General features: G+C 46.8%; 1 protein-coding gene and 1 pseudogene across 19 annotated transcripts in view; one reads left to right on the top strand and one right to left on the bottom strand.

The window, feature by feature from the left end:
• The window catches only part of SYTL3 (synaptotagmin like 3), a 119,800-nt gene that overhangs the window by 35,947 nt on the left and 56,295 nt on the right, over window positions 1–27,558 (bottom strand). For 16 of the 19 annotated variants that reach the window (XR_002521689.2, XM_017958179.3, XM_031667333.1 and 13 more), the window contains 5 exons: window positions 26,024–26,075; window positions 24,885–24,954; window positions 19,134–19,212; window positions 14,668–14,792; window positions 7,157–7,291 (listed from right to left, as the gene is read on the bottom strand). Coding sequence is in view for 18 of the 19 variants with exons in the window: in XM_017958179.3 (XP_017813668.2) it covers window positions 7,157–7,291; window positions 14,668–14,792; window positions 19,134–19,212; window positions 24,885–24,954; window positions 26,024–26,075 (461 nt within the window). In the remaining variant the exon portion in view is untranslated. The remainder of the gene's footprint in view (window positions 1–7,156; window positions 7,292–14,667; window positions 14,793–19,133; window positions 19,213–24,884; window positions 24,955–26,023; window positions 26,076–27,558) is intronic. The other 3 variants (XM_021937701.2, XM_021937700.2, XM_021937698.2) reach the window with 2 other exon arrangements.
• On the top strand, window positions 5,680–7,064 carry LOC101020547 (annotated as a pseudogene).

The following is a 27,558-nucleotide window of genomic DNA, read 5'->3' on the forward strand; positions in this document are numbered from 1 at the left end:
ATCAGCCTTTTAGAGGTTCAAACTGGCTGGATCCCTTGGGGTCCTCTGTCACCTAGGGTAGGGGCAAACCTTCAGGCAGGTCTTGGAAAAGTCTCCCAGAGGCCCCTCTAAGCTCACATCTCATACCCATGTCGGGGTTCAGTCCCCGGAGAGAAGGGTCTGCAGCCGCCTTCACCCACCTTGCCCTTGGGGAAGGCTTGACTCAGGCCAGTAGTTCAGAAAGATGCCTTTCTCAAATATAAACCCCACCGTGGCATGAAGAAAGGTGCTGAAGCATCCTCCAGCACAATTGCAGAGGGTCTGTGCTCTCAGAAATCGCTGCAGACTTCTCACAGCCTTGGTTTCTCAAATGAAAAGGGCATCCAAGAAGCAGAGGATCAGGGCCACTGTGGCCTGAATGCCTGTGTCCTCCCAAAATTCATGTTGAAATCCCCACCCCCAGGGCAATGATATTAGGAGGTGGTGCCTTGGGAGGTGATGAGGCCATGAGGCTGGGGTCCCCATGAACTGCATTAGTGCCCTTATAAAATACGCCCAAGGGAGGACACAGTGAGGAGGTGCTATCTATAAACTGGAAAGTGGGCCCCCATCGGACACGGATTCTGCCAGTGCCTTGGTCGTGAACTTCCCAGCCTCCAGAGCAGTGAGACATGCATTTCTGTTGTTTATAAGCCACCCAGTCTATGGCACTTTGTGACTGCAGCCCAGACAGACAAAGGGCGTCAGCAGTCAGAAACGTGCTTCCAGGCTCTGGTACCACCAGCTGTGTGACCCAGGGCAGGTGGCTGCACTCACAAGGAAGTCAAGAGCATCCCATGAGAGGAAGTATTTGTGCCTCAGAGCCTGATCCTGGCTCTGAACCAATGTGGACTCACAGACCTGTTTGAGAACTGGATGAAAATATGAACCTTCTTCCCAGGAAAGGGTACAGAGGCAGAGGCACGGGACATTTTGGATACTGTTCCAAAGAACCCCGGAAAAGGCTTCCTAGTCCGGTGCTACTTAATGCACAACAATAATATCGAGATCAAGGCCGTGCAGTAGAAATATAACGTTAGCCAAATCTGCAACTTAAAAATTCTCTGGGGCCAGGCATGGTGGCTCAAGCCTATAATCCCAGCACTTTGGGAGGCTGAGGCAGGCGAATCACTTGAGGTCAGTTCGAGACCAGCCTGGCCAACATGGTGAAACCTCATCTCTACTAAAAATACAAAAATTAGCTGGGTGCAGTGGCACATGCCTGTAGTCCCAGCTACTTGGGAGGCTGAGGCAGGAGAATCACTCGAACCCGGGAGGCGGAGGTCGCAGTGAGCCGAGATCGCGCCATCGCACTCCAGCCTGGGCAACAGAGCGAGACTCCATTTCAAAAATAAATAAATAAATAAAATTATCTGGCAGCCACATTTAAAAAGAGAAATCTATTTTATTAATCCTATATATTCCAAATACTGCCATGTCAACATGTATCTATACGTACTTTATTAATTAGATATTTTTCATTTTTTTATATTGAAGTCTTCAAAATCCAGCATATATTTCACACTCACAGAATATCTCAATTTGGAATAGCCACATTTCAAGTGCTCTGTAGCTGCATGTGACTAATGGCTACTAAATTGGACAGCACAGCCCTAACCTGTTCAAGACTCCTTAACAAGTTACTGCTTTTACTCAAGCTTTGACATGGCCAGGCCTCAATTAGTGCTTCTCAAACTTGACTGTGCATACGAATCTCCTGGACTCTGTTAACTTACACATTCCGACTCAGTAGGTCTGTGGGAGGGTCTAAGAGTTGACATTTCTGACAAGCTCCCAGGTGATATGGGATTACTGAGCCCCATATTTTGAGTGAGGGTATAGAACAGTGGTTTTGATGGGGACAGAACCACCCATAGGAGCAGGCGAAGGCATAGGTTGGGGGCTGCTAGCATGTAGTGGATACAGTCAGAATCGCCAGCTGCCCTTCAGTGCATGGCCTGGCCCGCTCCTGCCACAACTTTTGAGTGACCCACTGGACGTTTCGGTAGATGAGGAGAGCAGTGCAAAATTATCAGAGCCAAACACCATTTTCCATAAGAACACAGCCACCCAGAGGCATGGATTATTAAGGACTTGCTCTGCATCACACTCCTTGCCACTAACAGAGCTGGAACCTGTACCAAGAAGTTGGTTTCTAGAGGCTGAGCTCTTAACACTGCACTGCACCATGGAATTTTCTAAGCAATGCAGTGAAGCAAAAAAAAAAAAAAAAAACCCTCCACCGGGCATGGTGGCTCATGCCTATAATCCCAGCACTTTGGGAGGCCAAGATGGGAGGATTGCTTAAGCCAAGACCTCAGCTCTACAAAAAAATAAATAAATTAGCCAGGCATGGTGGGGCATGCCTGTGGTCCCAGCTACTTAGGAGGCTGAGGAAGGAGGATCACTTGGACCTGGGAGGTCAAGGTTGCAGTGAGCCATGATTGCATCACTGTCCTCCAGCATGGGTGACAAAGCAAGACTCTGTCTTAAAAAAAAAAAAAAAAAAAAAAAGGAAGGGCTGGGCGCAGTGGCTCATGTCTTTAATCCCAGCACTTCGGGAGACCAAGGTGAGCAGAGCACCTGAGGTCAGGAGTTCGAGTCCAGCCTGGTCAACATGGTGAAACCACATCTCTACTAAAAATACAAAAATTAGCCGGGCATGGTGGCGTGGCCCTGTAATCCCAGCTGCTCAGGAGGCTGAGGCACAAGAATCTCTTGAACCCTGGAGGTGGAGGTTGCAGTGAGCCAAGATCACACCCCTGCACTCCAGCCTGGGCGACAAAGCGAGACTCCTCAAAAAAATAAAGAACTCGAATGCCCATTTCCCTGATGAGGATTCCAATGTTGAGAGGGTTTCTGCAATTGTCTAAGGTCATATAAGATGTGAAAGAACCATGACTGTTGCTATGATTTGAATGTTTATGTCCCCTCCAAAATTCACATGTTGAAACATTTTAATTTTTGTTTTACAAATCAAAGTAAAGTACACTTGGAAAGGCGCTAAGCTGGCAACTTGAAAGATCCAAGTGTTCACATGTTGAAATGTAATCGCCAATGTGATAGTATGAAGAAGTGGGGCCTCTGGGAGCTGATTCAGCCATGAGCACAGGGCTCTAGTGAATGGGATTCAGGCCTTTATAAAAGAGGCTGCATACAGCACTGGACCCTCTTTCCCTTTCATCCTTTTCACCATGTGAGGAAGACATTTAGACGGAGCCATCTATGAGCCACAGACCATCAGACATCAGTCCTGCCCATGCCTTGATATCTTGAACTTCCCAGTGTCTAGGACCAAGAAAAATAAATTTCTATTGTTTATAAATTACCCAGTCTGTGGTATTTTGCTATAGCAACATGGATGGACTAACACAACTGTTAATTGAAGCATCATGGCCCCTCATCCAAGAATCCATCTATTACACCATGCATCACAATTCTAGGCAAAAAGTTAACACTCACTGTTTTTTGTTTGTTTGTTTGTTTGTTTGTTTTTTGAGATGGAGTCTCGCTCCATTGCCCAGGCTGGAGTGCGGTGGCACAATCTTGGTTCACTGCAAGCCCCACCTCCTGGGTTCACGCCATTCACTTGCCTCAGCCTCCCGAGTAGCTGGGACTACAGGCGCCTGCCACCATGCCCAGCTAATGTTTTGTTTTTTTCTTAGTAAAGATGAGGTTTCACCATGTTAGCCAGGATGGTCTCGATCTCCTGACCTCGTGATCCACCCGCCTCAGGCTCCCAAAGTGCTGGGATTACAGGCATGAGCCACCGCGCCTGGCCTCAATGTTTTTTAATAAGCAAATGAATGAACGAATGAATTAAAATGCCTACCTAAACACAGAGAATACATTTAAGACATCACAAAGCAATCTTGAAAAAGAAGAACCAAATTGGAAGACTTATAATACCCAACTTCAAGACTTACTACAAAGATACAGTACTTAGGATAGTGTGGTCTTGGCATAAGGATAGACGAGTAGATCACTGGAACAGAACAGAGAGTCCATAAGGAGAGCCACACTTATGTGGTTATTTGATTTCCAGCCAAGATGCCAAAGTCACTGGGGGATATAATAGCCCCCCCCCCTTTTTTTTTTTTTTTAAACAAATGGTACTAGATTAACCAAATATCCACATGGAAAAAAATGAGCCCCAACCCCTACCTTACACCATTCACCCACACACAAAAATGATAATGAGCTGGAGTACAGGCCTGAACATAAAAACTAAACTTTTCTAAACTTCTAGATGACAACATGGGAGAATATCTTCATGACTTGTGGACGGATAAGACACAGACTTAACCGTAAAAGAACGTGCTGCCAAATCAGACTTCACCAAAATTAAAAACACACAAAATCAAAAGACACCAATATTTATTATTACTCTCCAAATGTATGAAAATGTTTACAGTAAGATGTAAAAAAGAAAACCACTCTCAAAGTATAGTAAGGGTTTCCCCAAATCCCAGCCTAAGTAAAATATCACTTACAAGTTCTATTGTCACATTCCAGTTTCTCTCACAAGGGCGGCAGCTCATCCTTCCCCTTGTCTACTGATGTCATTACCATGCCGCACATATCAAGAGTACTTGGGGCTGGGGACAGTGGCTCATGCCTGTTAATCCCAGCTACTCGGGAGGCTGAGGCAGAAGAATTGCCTGAACCTGGGAGGCGGAGGTTGTGGTGAACTGAGATCGCACCACTGCACTCCAGCCTGGGCGACAGAGAGAGACCTCATCTCAAAAAAAAAAAAAAAAAAAAAAAAGTACTTGGATGAGGTGCACACATCAGAACAGTCATGGGAGGTGGGCGGGTTATCTCAAGGCCTGGTGGGTGAAGATTCCTTCCACAATACTTTTCCAGCCAGGCCCTGCTATGTCCATCCTTGTAAGGTAAAAACCTCAGAAGGATGCCTTCTTCCTAATAAAGCCTCATGGCAGAACACCTGTTTGACCCATTTAAAAGGAAGAATGAAAGTTGTAGGCCAGGTGCGGTGGCTCATGCCTGTAATCCCAGCACTTTGGGATGTCAAGGCAGGCAGATCAGTTGAGGTCAAGAGTTCGAGACCAGCCTGGCCAACATGGTGAAACTCGTCTCTACTAAAAATACAAAAATTAGCCAGACGTGATGGTGGGCACCTGTAATCCCAGCTACTCAGGAGACAGGCAAGAGAATTGCTTGAACTGGGAGGCGGAGGCTGCAGTGAGCTGAGATGGCACCAGCCTGCACTCTGGCCTGTGCAACAGAGCAAGACTCCATCTCAAAAAATAAATAAAGAAAGAAAATTAAAATAAAGAAAGTTCAGCCGGGCGCAGTGGCTCACGCCTGTAATCCCAGCACTTTGGGAGGCCAAGGCGGGTGGATCATGAGGTCAGGAGATTGAGACCATCCTGGCTAATACGGTGAAACCCCGTCTCTACTCCAAATACAAAAAAATTAGCCAGGCGTGGTGGCAGGCGCCTGTAGTCCCAGCTACTCCGGAGGCTGAGGCAGGAGAATGGCGTGAATCCAGGAGGCGGAGCTTGCAGTGAGCTGAGATCGTGCCACTGCACTCCAGCCTAGGCGACAGAGCGAGACTCTGTCTCAGAAAAAAAAAAAAAAAAAAAAGAAAGAAAGTTCAACCTAGGAACACGATGTTAACAGAAGAGATCTGTCATTATGCAACCAGTACGGCACTCTGAACAAACACTGAAAACAGCTCTCATCTCAAGGAACCCAGGCCTTGTGTCACAGTATGGGAAATTAGATGCTGGGGAAAACAGTGCTGTATGAACGAAGACTTCCACCCAGCCATTGATCTCTCTGGACCCATTACTTTGCATTCCCAATCATATTAGAACCCTTCCCATCCAGAGGCTCCCCAAGACTTTGAACAGTACTTCAGTGGCCCTTACAGAAAGATACTCTCTCCAGACAAATGCAGTATTTATATTCAGTCCACTGGATCTCTAGGAAACAGCAGAATTATCAGTGAAGAATCTATTAAATGGCTCAAGGCTTACTGTGAGGGATATTTCTATGGCTTGACAGCAAAACTCCTAGAACTGGTTCCTGTTTCTGCAATGAGGTGTTCCTTTAGAGTCAATGATAACTCACAAACAAAGCCTGCAAGTTCATGCAGGGGACATCGTGAAGTTCTTAACAAAGAAGAAACCTGAAAATGCCTGTGTCAATAACAATGATTGATCTTTACCCAAGAGACTCCTGAAACTTTGTCTTTGGACGGCTCTCTTTGACAGATGGTGTAGGGATATTCAGCTTTGCTAAGTATGGCAGTGATTTTTTTTTTTTTTTTTTGAGACGGAGTCTTGCTCTGTCACCCAGGCTGGAGTGCAGTGGCCAGATCTCAGCTCACTGCAAGCTCCTCCTCTCAGGTTCACGCCATTCTCCTGCCTCAGCCTTCCAAGTAGCTGGGACTACAGGCACCCGCCACTTCGCCCGGCTAGTTTTTTGTATTTTTTAGTAGAGACGGGGTTTCACCGTGTTAGCCAGGATGGTCTCGATCTCCTGACCTCGTGATCCGCCCTTCTCGGCCTCCCAAAGTGCTGGGATTACAGGCTTGAGCCACCGTGCCCGGCCATGGCAGTGATTTTTAAAGCTTGTGCTATGAAGGCAAAGGGAGGAAGTGCCAGAAAACATTTTCAACTGACTATTCAATTTTTGGTAACTATTACATTCTGGAAAGAACTAGTGTTTCAGTACATAGAGCCTGTAAGATTTTAACCCATGAGACTGGACACACACGTGGAATGTGACACTGTTGGTAGCTTCCACGCCTAACGCAAGGCCCCAACCACCTGGAGAAAGCTGACCGGCGCCCTCTTGCCCTGTCTGTTTACGCGAGTTGCAGAGCGCTACTGACTTCAGCGCTGTAGAAGGCTACAGAGCACTGGTGGAGTGGATTGATAATGAATCTGCTGACACACCTGGAGTAACTCCAAAACAACAGGCCTGAGGATAATGCGACTTTACCAAAACCTGTGGAAGCCTTATAAGGAATGGAAGGATGGATAATAAAATGCCTTGCCGTTCTCCAAAAATAAGGACCTTCAAATAGGAGTAATTGAAATAAATACTTGTACATTATGCTTTCAAACAAACGAACAAAAAAAAAGAGCACTGGAATGAGACTCACATGTCTAAAACCTCCAGAGAATATGGCACTGGGCGCCGGACTGGATGGGAGATTCTGTTGCTTCAAAATAGGGTTAGTAGAGCTTTTGGGATCCTCTTGATTGAGAGGTTTCAGAATATCTGGTGCACTGATCTTCTGGAGAAGGAAAAACAAAAATTAATATTATAGTCTCCATCCCTGTTTGGTTTTGTTCCAATGTGGTGACTTCAGCAAGCATCTATTACTTGATGTTACTAATACGCAAACCTCTGAGTAGGAGGACACACTTCCATTTGGTATATGTGTGCGCACACACACACATATGCACACGCACGCACACGCACGCACACGCACGCACACACACAGGGCCCAGAGACAGACAACATCCAGCTTTGGGATAGTCATGAACAGTAATGGGTAGATCACTCGTGGATTAGTAAAAGTCTTAAAGAAGTCCAAATTTTAGCCTTAATAAATAGTCCTGGCATTTAATCACTTGTTATATAATAACTGGCCTGATAAGCAGAGTTTTAGCTCTAAGATGCTTCTAAAAAGGGAACAATCAAAATACGTCTCTAAATTTTCTAAAACTACTTTGCTAATTGTTGACCCTTCTTTATTTTTTCTTTCTTTTTTTGAGATGGAGTCTTGCTCTGTCACCCAGGCTGGAGGCTGGAGAGCAGTGGCACAATCTTGGCTCACTGCAGCCTCCATCTCTCGGGTTCCAGCAATTCTCCTGCCTCAACCTCCCAAGTAGCTGGAACTACAGGCATGTGCCACCACACTGGCTAATTTTTGTATTTTTAGTAGGGATGGGGTTTCACCATGTTGGTCAGGCTGACCGGAAACTCCTGACCTCAAGTGATCCACCTGCCTCAGCCTCCCAGAGCGCTGGGATTCCAGGCACGAGCCACTGCGCACAGCCAAGCTGACGCTTCTGTGATGTATACAGCTGTGTTTTCCAATATGGTAGTCACTAGCCACACGTGACTACTCAAATTACTTGAAATCAAACAAAATTAACTTCTCAGTTGCGCTCGACCCATTTCAAATGCTCAGTGGCCACATGCAGCCATGGTCATTGTTTGGACAGCTCACATAAAGATCATTCCCATCCCTGCAGAAAGTTCCATCGGACAGTGCCCGTAGAGCGCAATAAACACAACAGGCAAGGTGGGAAAACCTCTTAATGGCTGAAAATACCAACTTTCCAAGTGGATACTTTAGTTTTTGGTGCTGGGTTGGAAGCAGAACTCAGAAATACAACTGTTGCCCCACAGTCATAATTTTCAGGAAGAAAAAACTAAGTGAGAATACGACAGAACAAACGAAAGAAAAGATTACCTCCGCGTTATTGATGTTCTGCATCCCCAGAATGCCAACGTAATTCCTACAGACATTTATTTGTTAGGCAACACTATATTTGCGCCACCACGCGAAATTCTGGGGGCTGGTAGAAGGGGAGGAAGAGAGGAGAAAGAGGAGAAGATGAAACGTCCATCCTCCAAGGGCTCACTAGCTAGTAGGAAGACAGAGACACCATTCAAATGGAAGCACCAGCCAGGTCAATGGCAAAGAGGCCAGGGAGAGTATCTTCAGCATGCAAGCCTCTAGGATGGTCTTCAGTGGGGCTGCAATTATCCGAGAGGGTGCTGAGGCTGGCTGGGGTAAGCCTGAGAGGGAAGGCCTTCCCCCTGGAGCAGCTGGTGATGGTTAAACAGAAAGCACATCCTAGACCTGCAGACACGTGGACACAGATCACGAACACAGGGGATGTGCGATGTTGTCTGAGGGGACACTAACGGTGTGACAGAAGTGTCCACCAAAGCCACAGCAAAGGAGCCAGAGGCTGGAAGAGCCAGCAGATCCAATGAGAGGGGTTCAAGAATGAAGGTGTGCCAAACGGGGGAAAAAGTAGGAGAAAAAGCTTACCTGCAGTTAAAGAAAGGCACATTTTAAATAACTGCCCATTATATTGGCAAATGTTAAAAATTATAAAGTTGAGTTTTACTAGATGAAAACAGTCCTGGAGATGGATGGTGGTGATGGGAATGTTAAAAATTATAAAGTTGAGTTTTACTAGATGAAGAGAGTCCTAGAGATGGATGGTGGTGATGGGTGCAGAACATTAGGAATGTTTTCAATGCCATGAACTATACACTTAAAATGGCATAGATGGTAAGTCTTATGTGTATTTTACTATAATAAACATTTTGAGGAAAAAAAAAGGTACAAAGTTGAGTGTTGGCAAGAGTGCTAGAAAACAGGTCACTGTCCTGTCAGTGGTCAGGTAAACTGAGTCAACCTCAGCGGAAGGCAACTTGGCAGCATGAACTAAAAGCCCTAAAAAGTAGCTGTTAGGCCGGGCACAGTGGCTCATACCTGTAATCCCAGCACTTTGGGAGGCTAAGGCAGGTGGATCACGAGGTCAGGAGATCGAGACCATCCTGGCTAACAAAGTGAAACCCTGCCTCTACCAAAAATACAAAAATTAGCCAGGCGTGGTGGCACATGCCCGTAGTCCCAGCTACTCAGGAGGCTGAGGCAGGAGAATCACTTGAACCTGGGAGGCGGAGGTTGCAGTGAGCCGAGATCGCGCCACCACACTCTAGCCTGGGCAACAGAGCAAGACTCCGTCTAAAAAAAAAAAAGGAAGAAAAAAAGTAGCTGTTAAAAAGGAATAGCTGGCCAGGCACAGCGGCTCATGCCTGTAATCCCAGCACTTTGAGGGGCTGAGGGGGGCAGATCACCTGAGGTTAGAAGTTCAAGACCAGCCTGGCCAACATGGTGAAACCCTGTCTCTACTAAAAATACAAAAATTAGCTGGGCGTGGTGGCACATGCCTGTAGTCCTAGCTACTTAGGAGGCTGAGACAGGAAAATGGCTTGAACCTGGGAGAAGGAGGTTGCAGTGAGCCGAGATCACTTACTCCACTGCCAGCCTGGGTGACAGAGTGAGACTCTATCTCAAAAAAAAAAAAAAAAAAAAAGAAAATCTTCTTCCTCCACCTCTGTCCTCAGTTCCCCCCTCCAGAGATAGCCCCTGCTGACGGTTTTTAGGCATTCTTCCTGTTTAACAGGTGCATGTTTTTATGGCTAATATAGGTCAATACTGTACATTCATAACACATACAATAAAATCCCAGTGGAACGCACAAGAGAGGAGAGGCAAGAATTCACTTATTGAAGAATCCTGGCCCAGATGCTTAAGTGAGCATTTTTGAAGGGGTGTTTGCAGAATATGTGGTTCAAACTTAACAGTCAGAGAAGCGGTGTGGAAAAGATGCTGAGCTGTTTTCTCAGTTAACATCTCCAGGTCACTGCGTGATTTTAAGGCAGGAGGATCCCTTGAGCCCAGGAGTTCAAGACCAGTCTGGGCAACATGGTAAAACCCTATCTCCAGAAAAAATACAAAAATCAGCTGGGTGGAATGGTGCACCCTTGTAGTCCCAGCTACTTGGGGGTGCTGAGGTGGGAGGATCACCTGAGCCCAGGAGGTTGAGGCTGCAATGAGCCGTGTTCGCACCACTACACTCCAGCCCGGGTGACAAAGACAGACCTTGTCTCTAAAAAAAAAAAAAGTTATCCACTACTTCTGTGCCTCAATGTAGCCACTTGCAAGGTGGACACCAACATCCCCCACTTCCAAAGCAGGGGCACCGTGTTCTATAATTAACGTTGACAAGATGCTCCAACATGCTCTGATGAAAACGAGAGGAATTTTGGTGCGCTCCCCAGCTAAGGCATGTGTAACTGCAGTCTGATGAATGTTCTATTTAAAGATGTACTTCAGGGCCACGTGCGGTGGCTCACACCTGTAATCCCAGCACTTTGGGAGGCTACGGCAGGCAGATCGAATTGATCTCAGGAGTCTGAGACTAGCCTAGGCAACACAGCAAAACCCCATTTCTACTAAAAATCCAAAAATTAGCCGGGTGTGGTGGTGCATGCCTGTAATCCCATCCACTCAAGAGGCTGAGGCAGGAGAATCATGAACTGGGGAGGAAGAGGTTGCAGTGAGCCAAGACTGTGCCATTGCACTCCAGCCTGGGCAACAGAATGAGACTCTGTCTCAAACATAAATAAAAATGAATAAATAGAGATGTACTCCTTATATTTTAACCCAATAGTTATTTAGCATTTATAAATCATACTATCAAAGATGAATACTTTATAAATATTTGGTTAAATTGTCCCTTAAAACAGCCATATCGGGCTGGGTGTGGTGGCTCACACCTGTAATCCTGGCACTTTGGGAGGCCTAGGTGGGAGGATTGCTTGAGCCCAGGAGTTTGAGACCAGCCTGGGCAACATAGTGAGACCCCCATCTCTACTAAAAATAAAAATTAAAAGAAAATCAGCCAGACATGGTGCCATATGCCTGTAGTCTCAGCTACTTGGGAGGCTGAAGTGGGAAGATCACTTAAGCATAGGAGATCAAGGCTATAGTGACCCATGATAGCACCATTGTACTCCAGCCTGGGCAAGAGAGCGAGACTTGGTCTCAAAACAAAGAAACCAACCCAGCCACATCCTCAAGGTGGGGAGAGAGAAGGCCTGTAGAAAGTTGGAAGCATGTCCTGCCAAGGGCATGGCTGAGAAGTGGACACAGGCATAACAACGTCTACTTAGATGGGCTCTCCCCCCACTGTCTCCCCTGTACCCCACCACTTCTATCCCTGAGCTCCCAGAGCCCATCAGACAACCCCAGCCAGGCTCTGGGCCATGTGCACGTGCAGCAGGGGAGGGGGCGTGCCGAGGACTCATGGGCCATCCTCACGCAGAACGCCACAAGCCCAGCCTGTGGTGCGCGGGATGTGCCACCACACAGCACAGCATGGTGTAAATGGGAAGTGCATCCCACTTCAGGGGCAGGGGCAGGGTGTGGCTGGTCTCTGGAGCAGGCTCCACCTAGCGCTTGGTCATCTCTTGGCCCCAGTGTCCCCGTCTTCAATGGGGACAGGAACAGTGCAAATTTCATAGGGCTGTCTTAAGGATAACAAAGGCTGAATACCTCTGAGGGGCATTATGCTGAGAATAATGCCAGGCATCTGGTTAACCCTAAGTCAATGTTAGACTCTGAGTGGTTTCCTGTGACTCAGGCGAGTAAGAGAATTACTCATACTTCCACAATCCCCTTCCTGAACCCTCTTTCTTCAGCGGTCCTCATTTGTCCTTCTTACAGGAACATAGAGTTTAGAATTCAGAGTCAAATCCTGGGTTTGCTCCTGGCTCTATCTTTCATTCAGTATGTGACATTAGGCATGTTGGTTAACCTCTCACTGAAACTAAGGTTCTTGAGAGAGAGAGAGAGAGAGAGATTTTTTTTTTTTTTTTGAGACAGAGTTTCACTCTTGTCGCCCAGGCTGGAGTGCAATGGCACGATCTCGGCTTACTGCAACCTCCGCCTCCTAGGTTCAAGCGATTCTCCTGCCTCAGCCTCCTCAGTAGTTGGGATCACAGGCACCTGCCATCATGCCTGGCTAATTTTTGTATTTTTAGTAGATACAGGGTTTTACCGTGTTGGCCAGGCTGGTCTTGAACTTTTGACCTCAGGTGATCCACCCACCTCAACCTCCCAAAGTGCTGGGATTACAGGCATGAGCCATGGTGCCTGGCCAATTTTTAAAATTTTTAATTATTATTATTATTATTTAAGACAGGGGTTCACTCTGTCACCCAGGCTGGAGTGCAGTGGTGCAACCATGGGTCACTGCAGCCTTGACCTCCTGGGCTCAAGAGATCCTACCACCTCAGTCTCCTGAGTAGCTGGGATTATAGACATGTGCCACCACACCCGGCTAATATTTGCATTTTTGTAGAGACAGCGTTTCCCTATGTTGTCCAGGCTGGTCTCAAACTCCTTGGCACAAGTTATCTGCCCACCTCGGCTTCCCAAAGTGCTGGGATTACAGGCATGGGCTACCAGGCTCGGCCGATCTTTATCATGGGAGTAACAATATCTATCACAGTATTTTTGTAAGCATTAAATGTGATAAAGTAGGTAAGAAAAAATGCTGCCACCATGTGTGGAACACAGGGCTTCATAAGGGGCTGCTAACCCTCCCCTCCGCCTGTTTCACTAGGAGAAGGAGTGATCCCCCGAGGGAGTTCAGATGGCACTTCTGTAGACCCTGGGAAGCTGGCAGGAGCTGACACTTGTGTTATAGAATTTCAAACACCTGCCAAATACATTTCAAACCATCTAGACACCTCGTTCCTAAAGTGTGGTCTGAGAACTTCACAGCATAGACTTCGCCAGATCCCAGGAGCTCACCAAAAATGCATCTGCAGCTCCTCATCTCACGTCCACCCCGCAGCTACTGATTCGGAATCTGCATTTTAAGACCCCCAGTGACTCCCATACTCATAAGAGCTGGGAATCACTGGCCCAGAGTTCAGTCCTCTTTTGGCTACACAACCTTTGGCATGTGATTTAATCTCTCTAAGCCTCCATTTCTTTACACGTAAAATGAGGTTGCATGCAATACCTACCCTAGAGGGTGGTTATGAAGATAAAACGAGATAGCTTAGTTAAGCTTTTAGTACAGAGTCCAGCACATCATAGTAAATGCTGGCAATTTAGATAAAATATTTAGATGACTTACATAGCAAATCAAGATACTATATTATCTCATTAGATGTTTACAAAACCTTGTGCTGTGGGCAGAACAGGTATCAATTATCATCTTCATTTTATAGAGGGGTAGGTACACGGGCTCGAGTGGGAGGCAAGACGTGAACTCTCAAGAGGCTGTGTGCAAGTTCCAGCAGGAGAGGGGGACTGACCTCACACCCTCGCCTAAAAGGACAGTCTGTCTGGGGACAGCTTGAGTGGAGTCCACAGCAGCAGAGAAGGGACACCCGTTCTGTCCAGCCTACCAGGGCAGTCACATCAACTCTGCAAGCAACAGCTAGTGGCACCTGCCCAGCCAAGGCACCTCAGCTGAACTAGAATGCAGGTTTTCCAGTTCCAAGGTTGGCTTTCTCTCATACCCGAAGCATTCACTCCAGGCTGGGTTAGTCCTGGTGGGAAGGTGGAATAATTATTTCCCTAGACGCCTTTACTAGGGGAGCTCTCACTTGTGGTGTGGACAGCAGGGGAAGAGCGCCCCACAGGCTTTATGTTTTCAATAGTTTCCATCAGAGGCCAGGACAGATTTTAACCAGAGGCCGCTGGTCTTGCAGACTCAAGGGCTAACTCGGCAGGTGTGGGCCCTGCAGGAAGCCCTTGGGCTTTGGTGCAGGCTTGAAGCCGGCAGGGAGCTCTGTGGACACAGAGGAGCCTCAGGGGCTGGTGATTAGGTGGAAGCCTTTCCCTGTACTGAACAGTTTTCCAGACTGACCTTGAATCCTGACCTGCCTTGGGCCAGGCCTGCCCTCATAGAAGCGCTGACTGGTAATGATGTTTTTCTGATGGCTGTTTTTCCATAAAACCAAAGAAAACATAAATCTACAGAGAAGGCAGGCTAGAAAGTTCTGGAAGACAACATGAAGGTGAACAGCATGGAGGCCTTGTGGGGCTCAGGGTACCCTGGTGGTGACGTTGACCGCGGTGTCAGACTGGCTCCGTCTCTCTGTCTGGCCCGCACACTGCCCAGAGCCCGTGGCAAGAAGATGCTTCTCAGAGGCCATGTCATTCTGGGATTTGGAGAGCTCTAAAAGGCAAACACAAGGGTTGACGGGTGGGAACACGCAGCTTTGCTGAGGCTTGTGGGAGCCTCTTTTGGGGTTCCCTGAACCCACAGACAGTAGGTCGCAAGGTCCCAAGAGGGCAAAGTGCACAGAGGCGCAAGGGTGGCACATCCCCTCACCAAGTGCAGAGGCGTCGGGAGGGTGAGCAGACAGTGTGCTGGATCAGGGCAGGAGAAGGCTGGCTTCCTTCAAGGTCCCGCTGTGGTCACCCGGGCCATAGTCAGGGTGAGGTGAAGGGAAATCATAAACCCAAGCTCCCCTGCGTTCCAGGTCACACATATGTGTGTACACTCGTCCAAACACGAAGGTGGCAGCCTACCAAACAAGCTGGCTTTCTAGGGGTTCCTTTCAAAGATGTTACAACTTAACACCATTTCTTGTGACTCTCTGAAGTGAGGTAAAAATAAGATTTGGGGTGTCCTCATAACAATTATAGTAAGCAAACCCTGGAAAGATGACTGTAAACAAATTTGTTTGTACAGTGTAATAGTGGTCTAGAATAAAGATGAATAAAGTTCGAAGGAAGGAAGCCACACACAGAAGTGAGAGAACCACCTTGAAGATGGTTTCATCCTTCAAAGATGGTTTCATTTTCCCTTGAGACCCCCATTCCTCCAAACGAGGACCTTAAAACTGTCTCTAGATCTGTGCTGTCTGGTAGAGAGACAATGCAAGTCACACATATTATTTTAAATTTTTATAGTAGCCACATTAAAAAAGTTTAAAAAAAAAACAGGTAAAATTAACTCTATTTTATTTATTTATTTATTTATTTTATTTATTTATTTTTGAGATGGAGTCTCACTCTGTTGCCCAGGCTGGAGTGCAATGATGTGATCTCGGCTCACTCCAACCTCTGCCTCCTTGGTTCAAGCAGTTCTCGTGTCTCAGCCTCCCAAGTAGCTGGGATTACAGGTGCGTATCACCACACTCGGCTAAGTTTTATATTTTTAGTAGAGACAGGGTTTCACCAGGCTGGTCTCGAACTCCTGAGGAGCTCAAGATATCCACCCACCATGGCCTCCCAAAGTGCTGGGATTACAGGCTTGAGCCCGGCCAAATTAATTTTAATTCTATATTTAGTTTAACACAATATATCCAAAATATTAAAACATGTCATCAATATTAAAGTTATCCATGAAATATTTTACTTTTGTTGGATTCCAAGCCTCTGAAACCCAGTGTGTTCACTTTGGTAGTGCATCTTGCAGCCATATTTCAGGGGCTCAAAAGCGACACGTGGTTAGAGGCTACTGCAATGGACAGCGTGGCTCTCGACCTCCCTGGCTGGCTTTGGATCCACTCCCTGGGATGTTATTGCATGAATCCTCTATCCTCTCGCTATGTATGGGTTCTCTCCCGCCTGCACTGCCCAGGAATGAGTCCTGCAGTGACTTTTCCCTCTAAAGAGGGAAATTCAACACACGCTCCCCGAAACTGCTGGGGTGTCCAGCTTCTCCACCAGGATGCCTCCTAGCCTCCCCTGATAGCAATGCCATCCCCACATCCTCAAGGTGACCATCAAGAAACACTGGGGTATCTTTCTAAGGCCAGCAGCTCCCAAGGTACTAGCACGCACCAGATCCTCAAAGTGGACAAAGGAAAGGACACGCTCAGATGGCCCATCCCAGTCTGGGCTGTGACGCTGTGAGGGGCTCTAATTTCTAACCCCTTAGGAGGAACTGGTCCCCCAGCAATCTCTTCGTGCCCACCCCAAAGCCTGGGCCTATATGGGCCATTTAAAGTTCACAGACAAGGGGAGAGGACGGGCCTTCTTGAGAAATTTGGGCCCTAAGAAATAGGTTTATGGGTCAGTATTATTAGGGGACAAAGGATAAGGAAGAGAAAGAAATGCAGATTGCTTCTAAGCAAGCCGTTTTCTCATTTCCTCTTCCCCCTTCTAAGGGGGACGACAAAGCTGACATCTTCTAGAAATGTACTGATAATACACAGAGCTGCGGTCACTCATTTCCTTCCGCTGGTTTGACTTCATTGGGCAGCTTCAGCAGCTAGAGGTTGTAATTCTGGGTCAGCTTTCAAAACCCCTCAGGGGCAAGGCCACCCTTCAGCACCCGGGCCAGTGCAGAGTCTGGGGCCCTCCACAGCCCCTCCCCGAGGACCTCAGGTGCCAATCTGACTTCCTCCCCTGAGAATGAGGCTTCCCTCTGCACCCACTTCTGTGGGGAAACAGACAGCCAAAAAGATAACAGGGGCACGAGAAGAAGAGCTCAAAATCCAAAGCAATAGGAGTCAGTGCCTACAGGACGGCAGAAGGGCGTGTGTGTGGTCACGTGTCCTGTTCCTGCAGAACCAGGGGAAGCACTTGGGAAAGGTCAGAGGCAAAGCACCACTCCCAGGAACCAGAAAGCTGGGGTTTTCTATCTCTGCCTCTGGGCAGGGGCAGGGGTGGGGTGGGGGAGTGGGTGCTGGGGGGTGTGTGTGTGTGTGTATAGGTTATGTGGTTTCAGTCAGCTTCCCACATCTGAGAAGGGATGCTTGCTGCTTTGCTCTTGTGAATTCCCCCACACCTCACCCAGGGACTAGCTCTAGTCGTCCAACTGGGTATTTCACTGGTTAGCCTCAAGTGTGTGAGCAGGTACACAGGCCAGGCTATGGGGTGGCTGTCTGACAGCTGTGAGCACATCCAATGCACCTGTGTGTAGGACTGGGAGCGTCCAGAAGGCGCGTGTGTGCTGACGTGTGTGTCCCACCTCTCTGGATTTCGGTGGCTGAGGGATGACAGGGCTGGGGCTAACTCCAAGGCACTGATTCCACAGTGGCAGTGGTGGGAGACAATTCACAGAAGCCACATAGATTTGGAGAAGGGCTGTTCATCTAGAAAGACATACAGGGAAGGGTGGACTAGCACCTACTGGGGTGTGGGTGGGAAAACAGCACCAACAAGAGAACAGGCAGCCAGGACAGCTGGAAAACGAATTCCAGGCCGAGGGGCACAGAGCGGGGGTACTGTCAGCGAGCCCCGCAGGGTGGGAGCAGTGATTTTTAAGCCACCGAGTGCTCTTAGCAAACAGGCTCATGAAATTCAGCTGCTTCCTCCCTCTGAACAAGGAAGGAACAGACCATTGCATGAGACAGTCACTGTTTCTGTTCATCTGAAGAGCAGTGCTCTGACGTCCATTGTCATCGTGTGACAGCTGAGACAGGGCTCATGAGGAATATGGACAACTAATTAAAGTCATATAAAGAGACTGTCTCAGAGCCAAGTGCAGCACTGAGACCATCTGCACGCAACTGCAGAAAAGGCGATGATGAAGAGAAGCCGAGCAGAAACACAGTGAAAGAGAAATCCATGCCTAAGGACACTTGAGCCCATAAGGACATTTTCTAAACACCTGACCAGCCCTGGGCATCTTAGGAGGCATGAAAAGGAGTCGGTCCTCTGGGACTTGCATTTTAAGATAAATAGAGAAAAAAGTATCTGAACAGAGAGAACACTGAAAGACACAAGATTCCAAGTGGAAGTGGTTCCGGGTTACGTGCACCGGAAAATCACAGGATTACTGCTAACCGAAGAAAATACATTTACCAAGGAGAAAAGGAGAAAGGTGAAGTAATTCCATGCAGATGATAGATATTGGGCCCCACCGGCCTGAAAGGTTCTGGTTTTAGATTCCCTGAAATTACATCTTTCTTTTCTTCTCTTTTTTTGTTTTTTGTTTTTTGTTTTTTGAGATGGAGTCTTGCTCTGCTGCTAAGGCTGTAGTCCAGTGGTGCGATCTCGGCTCAATGCAACCTCCGCCTCCTGGGTTCAAGTGATTCTCCTGCCTCAGCTTCCCCAGTAGCTGGGATTACAAGCACCCACCACCACGCCCAGCTAATTTTTGTATTTTTAGTGGAGACGGAGTTTCACCATGTTGGCCAGACTGGTCTCGAACTCCTGAATTCAAGTGATCCACCCACCTTGGCCTCCCAAAGTGCTGGGATGACAGGTGTGAGCCACCAGGTCCAGCCCTGAAATTGTCTCTTTACGTTTTCTCTGTTGGTCCTCAGGGAAGTCTAAACTCCTTTGCCCATGATGCTGAGCTAGGCAGGTTTTGGCGGGAGTAGGGGAAACTGAGCCAGCCTTGTAGACTGAAATGGCATTTCCCTTCCCACAAGGAACCATAGGCCTGCTCTGTTGGGAAAGAGGTGAAGGGTCAGGTGCTGTGGCTTTCCCCGGGGTCCAGACACAAAGTGAGTGGCCTGAGGGACAGTGCCAACTGAGATCACCGGCCAGGCCCTAGCCAGTGGGCTCGGCTGGTCTGGAGGGTGGTGGGAAAACACATCATGAAGCATGCACTTACTTTTCACGTGGGTAGCAAGAGACAGAAACAAATTTTCCACGGACTTATTAAATCCTCTACACTGACCAAGTTCCTGTAACTAAAACAGAGACAGAAGGAGAGAATGAGAATTATGCTTGATGACTTGTGTTTGCTTCAGCAGCGTCCAGGCTGCCAACCCCAAAACACTGGCATGTGGGTGTGTGGGCATGAGTGTGGGTGTGGTGCTGGGGGTGCAGGTGGGCGTGGCTGTGTGCATGCAGGCCTGGAGGTGGACAGCAGTCTTCCGGAGGGGTAGGCATCCTCTTTATTCAGTGTCTCTCCCTGCTTTTGATATTCACATTGAAGGAGCATTATCAGTGGGTTGTTGACAAGATGACAAGTACCCCTGGGAAATGATGACTGGCATTTCACTGGCTCAAAGACTGTACTCAAGTAAATTACTGCTTGTTTAACCTCTTTTCTCCTATGGCTCCACCCCAACTCCATGCAGAGTGGGATGTCAACAGTGGCAGAATGCGGGTGGCACAGAGGATAAGGATGGTAAAAGCTACAAGGTGACCAGCTGAGAGCTGAAGGGCTCCACTTCCCAAAGCAGAAGAGAAGGAAAAAAAAAGATAAAACAACAGAAAGGAGTTCACTTCCTTCTCCAAGTCTCATTCATTCATCCATCCATCCACCCATCTAGCCACCAAACCTTCATCCATCCTACCATCCATCCAATCATCCATCAGTCCGATAAATACATCTTGAGCATGTAGGTACTGAAACAACTCTGGAGAATTTGAAATTTCAAGGAGAAAGGAGAGCAGGATTTTGAAGGTCACCCCAGAGTCTCAGTTTGAAATTGAAAAAGAAGGCCGGGCGCGGTGGCTCAAGCCTGTAATCCCAGCACTTTGGGAGGCTGAGACGGGCGGATCACGAGGTCAGGAGATCGAGACCATCCTGGCTAACACAGTGAAACCCCGTCTCTACTAAAAAATACAAAAAACTAGCCGGGCGAGGTGGCGGGCGCCTGTAGTCCCAGCTACTCGGGAGCCTGAGGCAGGAGAATGGCGTGAACCCGGGAGACGGAGCTTGCAGTGAACTGAGATCCGGCCACTGCACTCCAGCCCGGTCGACAGAGCGAGACTGTCTCAAAAAAAAAAAAAAAAAAAAAAAAGAAAGAAATTGAAAAAGAACGTATGTGATTCTTCTCTCTTATCAGCATTATATATTTTTGGGTTTGGATCATAACCTCAAAGACAGTCTCAAATGCCATAATCCCAAATGTTGAAAGATCAAAATCTCTAAAGTCTAAATCCCTAAAGATTAAAATCCCTAAAGTCTACATCCCCAACATCTAAAATCCCCAAAAATCACAATTACGGGATAGTTGCATCATGTTACGGGACCTATTACCTTGTTACTGCCTGTATTAAATTAAGTATGACTTAAGGAGAGCCTATGGGTACCAGGTTGACAAGGGGTGGACTTAATTAATTAATGACACCTTAATTATAGATATCTACTTGACTTGATTCAGGAATACCTAGAAGCCTGGTAAGGCATTATTCTGGGTGTGTCTGTGAGGGTGTTTCCAGAGGAGATCAGTGTGAGTCTCAGTGGATTAGGTTAGAAAGATCTGCCCTCAATACTGGCATGTACCATCACTCAACCAGGGGCCTAAGGAGAACAAACACAGCAAGGGAATTGGTCTCTGAGAGCTGGAACAGACTTTTCTTCTGCTGCCTTGGACATCAGAACTCCAGGCTGATTGGCCACTGGACTCCAGGACTTAGACCAGAGGCTCCCTGGGTCCTGTGGCTTTCAGCTTTGAACTGAGAGTTACACTGTCAGAGCTGTGTGAACCAGGGCAACTCCATCTTGAATAGGCGCTGGGTAAAATGAGGCTGAGACCTACTGGGCTGCATTCCCAGATGGTGAAGGCATTCTAAGTCACAGGACGAGATAGGAGGTCAGCACAAGATACAGGCCATAAAGACCTTGCTGATAAGACAGGTTGCAGTAAAGAAGACAGCTAAGATCCACCAAAACCAAGATGGCGACAAGAGTGACCTCTGGTTGTCCTCGCTGCTACATTCCCGCCAGTGCCATGACAGTTTACAAACACCACGGTAACATCAGGAAGTTACCCTACACGGTCTAAAAAAGGGGAGGCATGGATAATCCACTCCTTGTTGAGCAAGTCATTGAGAAATAACCATAAAAATGGGCAACCAGCAGCCCTCAGGGCTATTCTGTCTGTGGAGTAGCCATTCTTTATTCCTTTACTTTCCTAATAAACTTGCTTTCACTTTACTCTATGGACTCGCCCTGAATTCTTTCTTCCTCGAGATCCAAGAACCATCTCTTGGGGTCTGTTTCCTGTAACAACACCATCAGCTTTCCTGATGCTGACCCCTTGGGACTTGGACTGACTCACGCTACTGGTATCCCAGGGTCTCCAGTCTGCAGATGGCCTGCAGAGAGACTTCTCAGCTGCCACGATCATGTGAGCCAATCCCCCTAGTAAGACCCTTCTCATATATCTATATACGTATCCGATTGGCTGTGTCTACCTGGAGAATCCTAATACAGATTTGGTATTGAGGAAGTCAACTATCATTTCTTCTTATTGTATTCCTTACAGCACAACAGAAGAGATCTGTGAAATGGTTCCTTCACCAAAAAGCCTGTGATATGAGTATAAGGTTATTTGATAATGAATGGTAAAAGTTTAAAAACTAATTAGTATTGGTGCTGCAAAGGCAGGAAATGGCTTAATTACCATGATTGAGCAAGACCCAGCCTTTCAAATGGACAGCATGTGCTTACAAAATGCGTAGACCTGGCCAGGTGCGGTGGCTCACGCCTGTAACCCCAGCACTTTGGGAGGCAGGCAGATCACGAGGTCAGGAGGTCAAGGGCAGTCTGGCCAATAGTGAAACCCCGTCTCTACTAAAGATACAAAACAAATTAGCTGGGCATGGTGGTGCATGCCTGTAATCCCAGCTACTCAGGAGGTTGAGGCAGGAGAACTGCTTGAACCCAGGAGGTAGGGGTTGTGATGAGCCAAGATCACACCATTGCACTCCAGCCTGGGCAACAAGAGTGAAACTCCGTCTCAAAAAAAAAAAAAAAAAAAATGCTTAGACCACAACCACTCTCTCAATACAAGTGCAGCGAGTGTTTCACAGATCTTAGAAGTAAAAACACAAGCCAAAAACTACAAGAAATCTCCCCTGCCAAATTATTTACTTTAGTTGTGTATGAGCGCTGCCCCTTCACACACAGCAGTTTGCTATGCTATGTAGTTCATCATTTCCCATGCTGGAGGTAAAAATTGCAGAGACTTTTAGAGAGTTTTAATTTCTGTTATGTACTTTTTTTTTTTAATTGACTGCATGCTTCGAAGTACGTCATCACACCATGACTTTGAGCTGTACATAAAAATGTTGATATTTCCTAAGTGAAGAGATCTCCTTTTTGTACATCTGTATTTGCAAAAGATAAAATTTCTTGAGATCTCAGTTGCTTGGGTCACTGCATATGCAATGGTGACCCATGACGGTTTTTGATCCATCTCATCAAATGACTGTTTGAAAAATACTGTTGTTCATGACAATATTTCAGTTACAAAGCTGGATGCACACAACACCGGCCACAGTAATATGCATTTCTACACTTCTCTGATGTATTTCTTTATGAATATAGTTCAGCTGTTCATAATTGTTATACCCATGTGACTGTCATTAGTATATCTGAGTGTTTATGCTTGTAAAAATATGCATGCTGTTTTTGCCCTATGTATTGTGTAAAGTGGCCAATGAAGTGTTCTGTCACGGTTTTTGTTTTTAGTTTGTTTGTTTAGAGACAGTCTTGCTGTGTTGCCCAGGCTGGAATGCAGTGGCGCAATGCAGCCTTGGCCTCCTGGGCTCAAGGGATCCTCCTCCCTCAGCCTCCTGAGTAGCTGAGCCTACAGGCATGTGCTACCACACCCAGCTAGTTTTTAAATTTTTTGTAGAGATGGGGTCTTGCTATGTTGCCCAGGCTGTTGCTATGTTTTTATATGTTTCTCAAATCCCCTTTAAATTTTTTTTTTTTTTAGACAGAGTCTCGCTCTGTCACCCAGGCTGGAGTGCAGTGGCATGATCTCGGCTCACTGCAAACTCTGCCTCCCAAGTTCACGCCATTCTCCTGCCTCAGCCTCCCGAGTAGCTGGGACTACAGGTGCCTGCCACTAGGCCCGGCTATGTTTTATATTTTTAGTAGAGACGGGGTTTCACCGTATTAGCCAGGGTAGTCTTGGATCTCCTGACCTCGTGATCCACCCGCCTCAGCCTCCCAAAGTGCTGGGACTATAAGCGTGAGCCACCGCACCCGGCCCCCCTTTAAAAATTTTAAATACATTTCTTCAAAATAATTTTTAGATTTTCTAGAATTATATTTTTGGGATTTTGATCTTTCAGGATTCCAGCGTTCAGGATGATGACACCCGAAACTATGCCTTCTGGGATTATGATCAGCTCCTGTATTCTCCCATATATACCTGCTGCCTTTAATTTATAGAATAATGAAGATAACCAAGACAATATATTTCCATGGCACTTTACAGTTTTCCAAGTACCAACACAGACATTATTTTGTTAATTTCTCACAACAGCCATGGGAGGCAAGCCAGACAAATACAGACGCTCCCTGACTTACGATGGTTTGACTTACAATTTTCTGACTTGATGATGGTGTGAAAGTAATATATATCAGTGGAAACCGTAATCTGCATTTTGATCTTTTCTATTTTGTATTATTAGTAACATTTTTATTATTATAAAATAGGTTTTGCATTAAATGATTCTGTCCAACTGTAGGCTAACGCAAGCCTTCAGAGCACATTTAAGCAGGCTATGCTATGCTATGATGTTTGGTAGGTTAGGTGTGTATTAAACACAATTTTTTTTTGTGAGATGGAGTCTTGCTCTGTTGCCCAGGCTGGAGTGCAGTGGGACTTGGCTCACTGCAACCTCCACTTCTGAGGCTCAAGCAATTCTCTTGCCTCAGCCTCCAGAGTAGCTGGGACTACAGGTACCTGCCACCATGCCCAGCTACTTTTTATATTTTTAGTAGAGACAGGGTTTCACCATGTTGGCCAGGCTGGTCTCGAATTCCTAGCCTCAAGTGACCCACCAAAGTGCTGGTGTGAGCCACCGCGCCTAGCTAAATATATTTTTGACTTACAATATTTTCAATTTACTATGGGTGTACTGGGACATAACCCCATCGTGAGTCAGGCAGCACCTGTAAAATTATTTCCGCCTCTCAGGTGGGAAACCCAGGTAACTGCCCCAAGATGGCACAGCTAATTTCTTTGGACAGAAATGGTGCTGGTCCACTGTACATTAGAGCCTGCACACACTCAAAAGAGACACTCCCACTCTCACACACCTGTAACCAATCTTATTTCCCCTGAGACCCCAGAGACTCTACACACACGCCCAGCACAGAGCAGAGTTGGGGAAGAGGGCCGATGCCATGCCAAGAGTAAAGAGACCTCCGGTGCAGGCAGAAGGGGTCGCTGATGACACAGAGGGTCCCATGACCAGAAGGAGGAGAGAGGCTCTGCCCAGCCTTGAGGGCCCTCACTCCCCACCCCGTTTTGTGACCCGCTCCAGGCACAGTCAAATCCCTTAGCTGGGAGGTTCTGTGCCCAGCCTCAGCCTCCAAAGCTCCCCTGCTTCCTCTCCTTCTATCCCCTACCCCCTACTAGAGAAGTGCCCAGAATGGATACATTACCCTGCCAGGACTGTGGCTGCACTGGCTCTCACTGACAGGAGGTGGAGTAGGAGGAACCACAGAAATTTTGCTGCCAAGGAAAATACAGGAATAAGAAATGGGTTGTGAACTATGCAAGTCATTAGTTTTACGAATACACAAAATGTGCCATTATTCTATAATTCTAGTTCTCCGCCTTTTTTTTTTTTTTTTTTTTTTTAATAACTGCCTCACTTTTTGGAAGAATAGCCAGCAGCCCTGCTTGGACCTGCTGCTCTTTGAAGGGCATGATTTCCTGGTATCTATATGAGGGTGATGCTGCCTAAAATCTCGGTACTCCGTTCTGCTCAGTCACGTGTCCTGAAACGGCCTGGGTGCTCCGGCCTGGACCCGCCACCTGGCTGCGGGGAAACCCCTGGCTCCCATCGGCGCTCCCATGTACTCTGAGCACAAACCACACCAGCAGAAGCGCCAAAAATGTTGTGGATGTGAGAATCAACCACAAAGCAAACTGGAAGCTTGTGCTAAAAGAAATGGGAAAGAATACGGGAGAAAAAAAAAAGGAAAAAGTCTTGATACTGGAAAATTTCACCATGGACCCAACAAAATAGCAGCTGGTGGGCAGCTTTCAGAAACACTTTAATAAATTAATAAATTGAGTGTAATCAGGTGTGTGAATTATGGCCGGCTTCGTGACTGCTCAGTTTTTAGAATTTCATGCAAAGAAGTTCACATCTCTCAGGCCATTATTCAAGTCTATCAATGTTTATTCCACCAATATCTCTTAACGTGCCAGGCACTGCGTAAGGTGTTAGAGATAGGCATAATTAATCAGAGCAAATGCTTGCCTTAGAATTTCACTTAATGTGCAATTAAACGTAATATTTAGTTTCCTTATGACATTTCAGGAGAATTTAAGAAGTAGAGCTGAATATTTAGTGAGAAAATACTATGCTAGCTAGAAGGTTTCTCGTGAGAATCTGGAAACATCTCTGCTTTAATCTTTTTCAGGAACTTTATCTTTAAAAGAAAAAAAAAAAAAAGAGTTACATTCCAAAGCAGTGACATGTGAAAGTCAAGAGACCTATAAGTTCTTGCAGAGTGTCCTCTGCGCTCCTGCCCCGGAGGGCCTGGGACGGTCTGTCCTTTGTAACACTCACCTCAGCTTCTGATAAGATTGCAAGAGCTGCCCTCCAACTGTCTCATGTTTGCCTGCAAGAGATATCCATAGAGGGCGTTTATTATTAAGAATAGCACTTAGCTGATGTAAATACAGGAAATAATAGATTACAATTATTTTCTCCAGTATCATTTCTAGTGATTAAAAAGTAAGAGATCATTTGGAGATGGTAGAAATGTTCCAGAATTAGAGTGTGGAGATGGTTGTAAAACTTTGTAAATTTACTCAAAATTATTGCACTGTATGCTGAAAAGATACATTTTATGTTACGGAAATTAAACTCCCCTAAAGCTGTCATTTAAACACACACACACATTATGAAACCATAATTGTTGGGAATGACTACTTTTATTAAAAGTTGATATTGGATTAGATTTTCTAAATCTTCCATTCATCCTTTGGAAACATTTCATAATGGAATGAATCGATTCCCCTAAACTTGCCTTGTGATGAAGATTAAATTAATCTTTTAAAAACTGTAATCTACTTATTTCTAGTTATAGAGGCTAATAATTTCCTAAATAAGACTGCGTCTGATATAGTACTCTTTTTGTTTCAAGAAAAGAGGGGTTTTTATGATGTGTTAAGAGCCCAGAAATAAAACTCAGCATGTTCCCAGTTCTGTGAACACAGTGTTTCCCAGCCAAATGCATAGGAAGAGGTCAGTCCTTCCCCAGGAAGGGGCTGAGAAGCAGCATTCTCCTGCTAAGGGAGGTTCCCAGAGGGCTCCACTCTGCCCAACACACAGACCAGAACACCAGGCCTGCCAGCCTGGGAGGCAGTCCAGCTCCTGTGCCGTGTGCTTGGGGGATTTTAGCCATTCCAAAAAACCATTTACATACAGAAGCATCACTTCCATAAGACGCACTGAAGGACACAAGACAGTGAGAAAATCAGATGGGCTGGCCGTTGGGAGGGCCAATAGCATCTGATGTTAAGCTCTCAACACCAAGCCCCAAGCCTCAAAGGAAGAAGGCAGCCCCGAGGTCGGGGTCCTTAGCCAGGCTGGCCACAGGGAGTGCAGGAGCGTTTGAAATCATGGCTACAGTTCCGAGGCCACCTTCCTGTGTGCATTTTCTGGGGTTCATCGGGGGGACATCTGGCTTTCACCGGATTCTATCAGGCACCTGTGACCCTTCCCCTCCCCATTAAGAAATACTTCAGACACAACGAAAAGGTACAACACAGCCTTGCCTGAAGCCCGAGCACTCAACTAGTAGGACCAGCTGGTCATGGACGAAAGCTGGCACCTGCAGGAGCACCCTTGGAGAAAACATCCAGGTCCAAGCAAAAAAAGAGACAGCGTGACTGCAGTGTGCTGGCAATGGAAGCAAGAAGAAAAACAGCCACACTGCTCATCCTGCCCATCCTGGGGCAAGCACAGACCTGGGACAACCAGCGCAGAGCAGTCTGTGGGCCGCGATCTACCACAGGACGCTCCTGTCTCTGGGTCCCCCCGCCCCATGTGGCCTTACAGCCACCACTATCACCCTGTCCCCGGGTCCCCCATGCCCT

Source organism: Papio anubis, chromosome 6 (assembly GCF_008728515.1).
Source record: "Papio anubis isolate 15944 chromosome 6, Panubis1.0, whole genome shotgun sequence".
Taxonomy (NCBI): domain Eukaryota; kingdom Metazoa; phylum Chordata; class Mammalia; order Primates; family Cercopithecidae; genus Papio; species Papio anubis.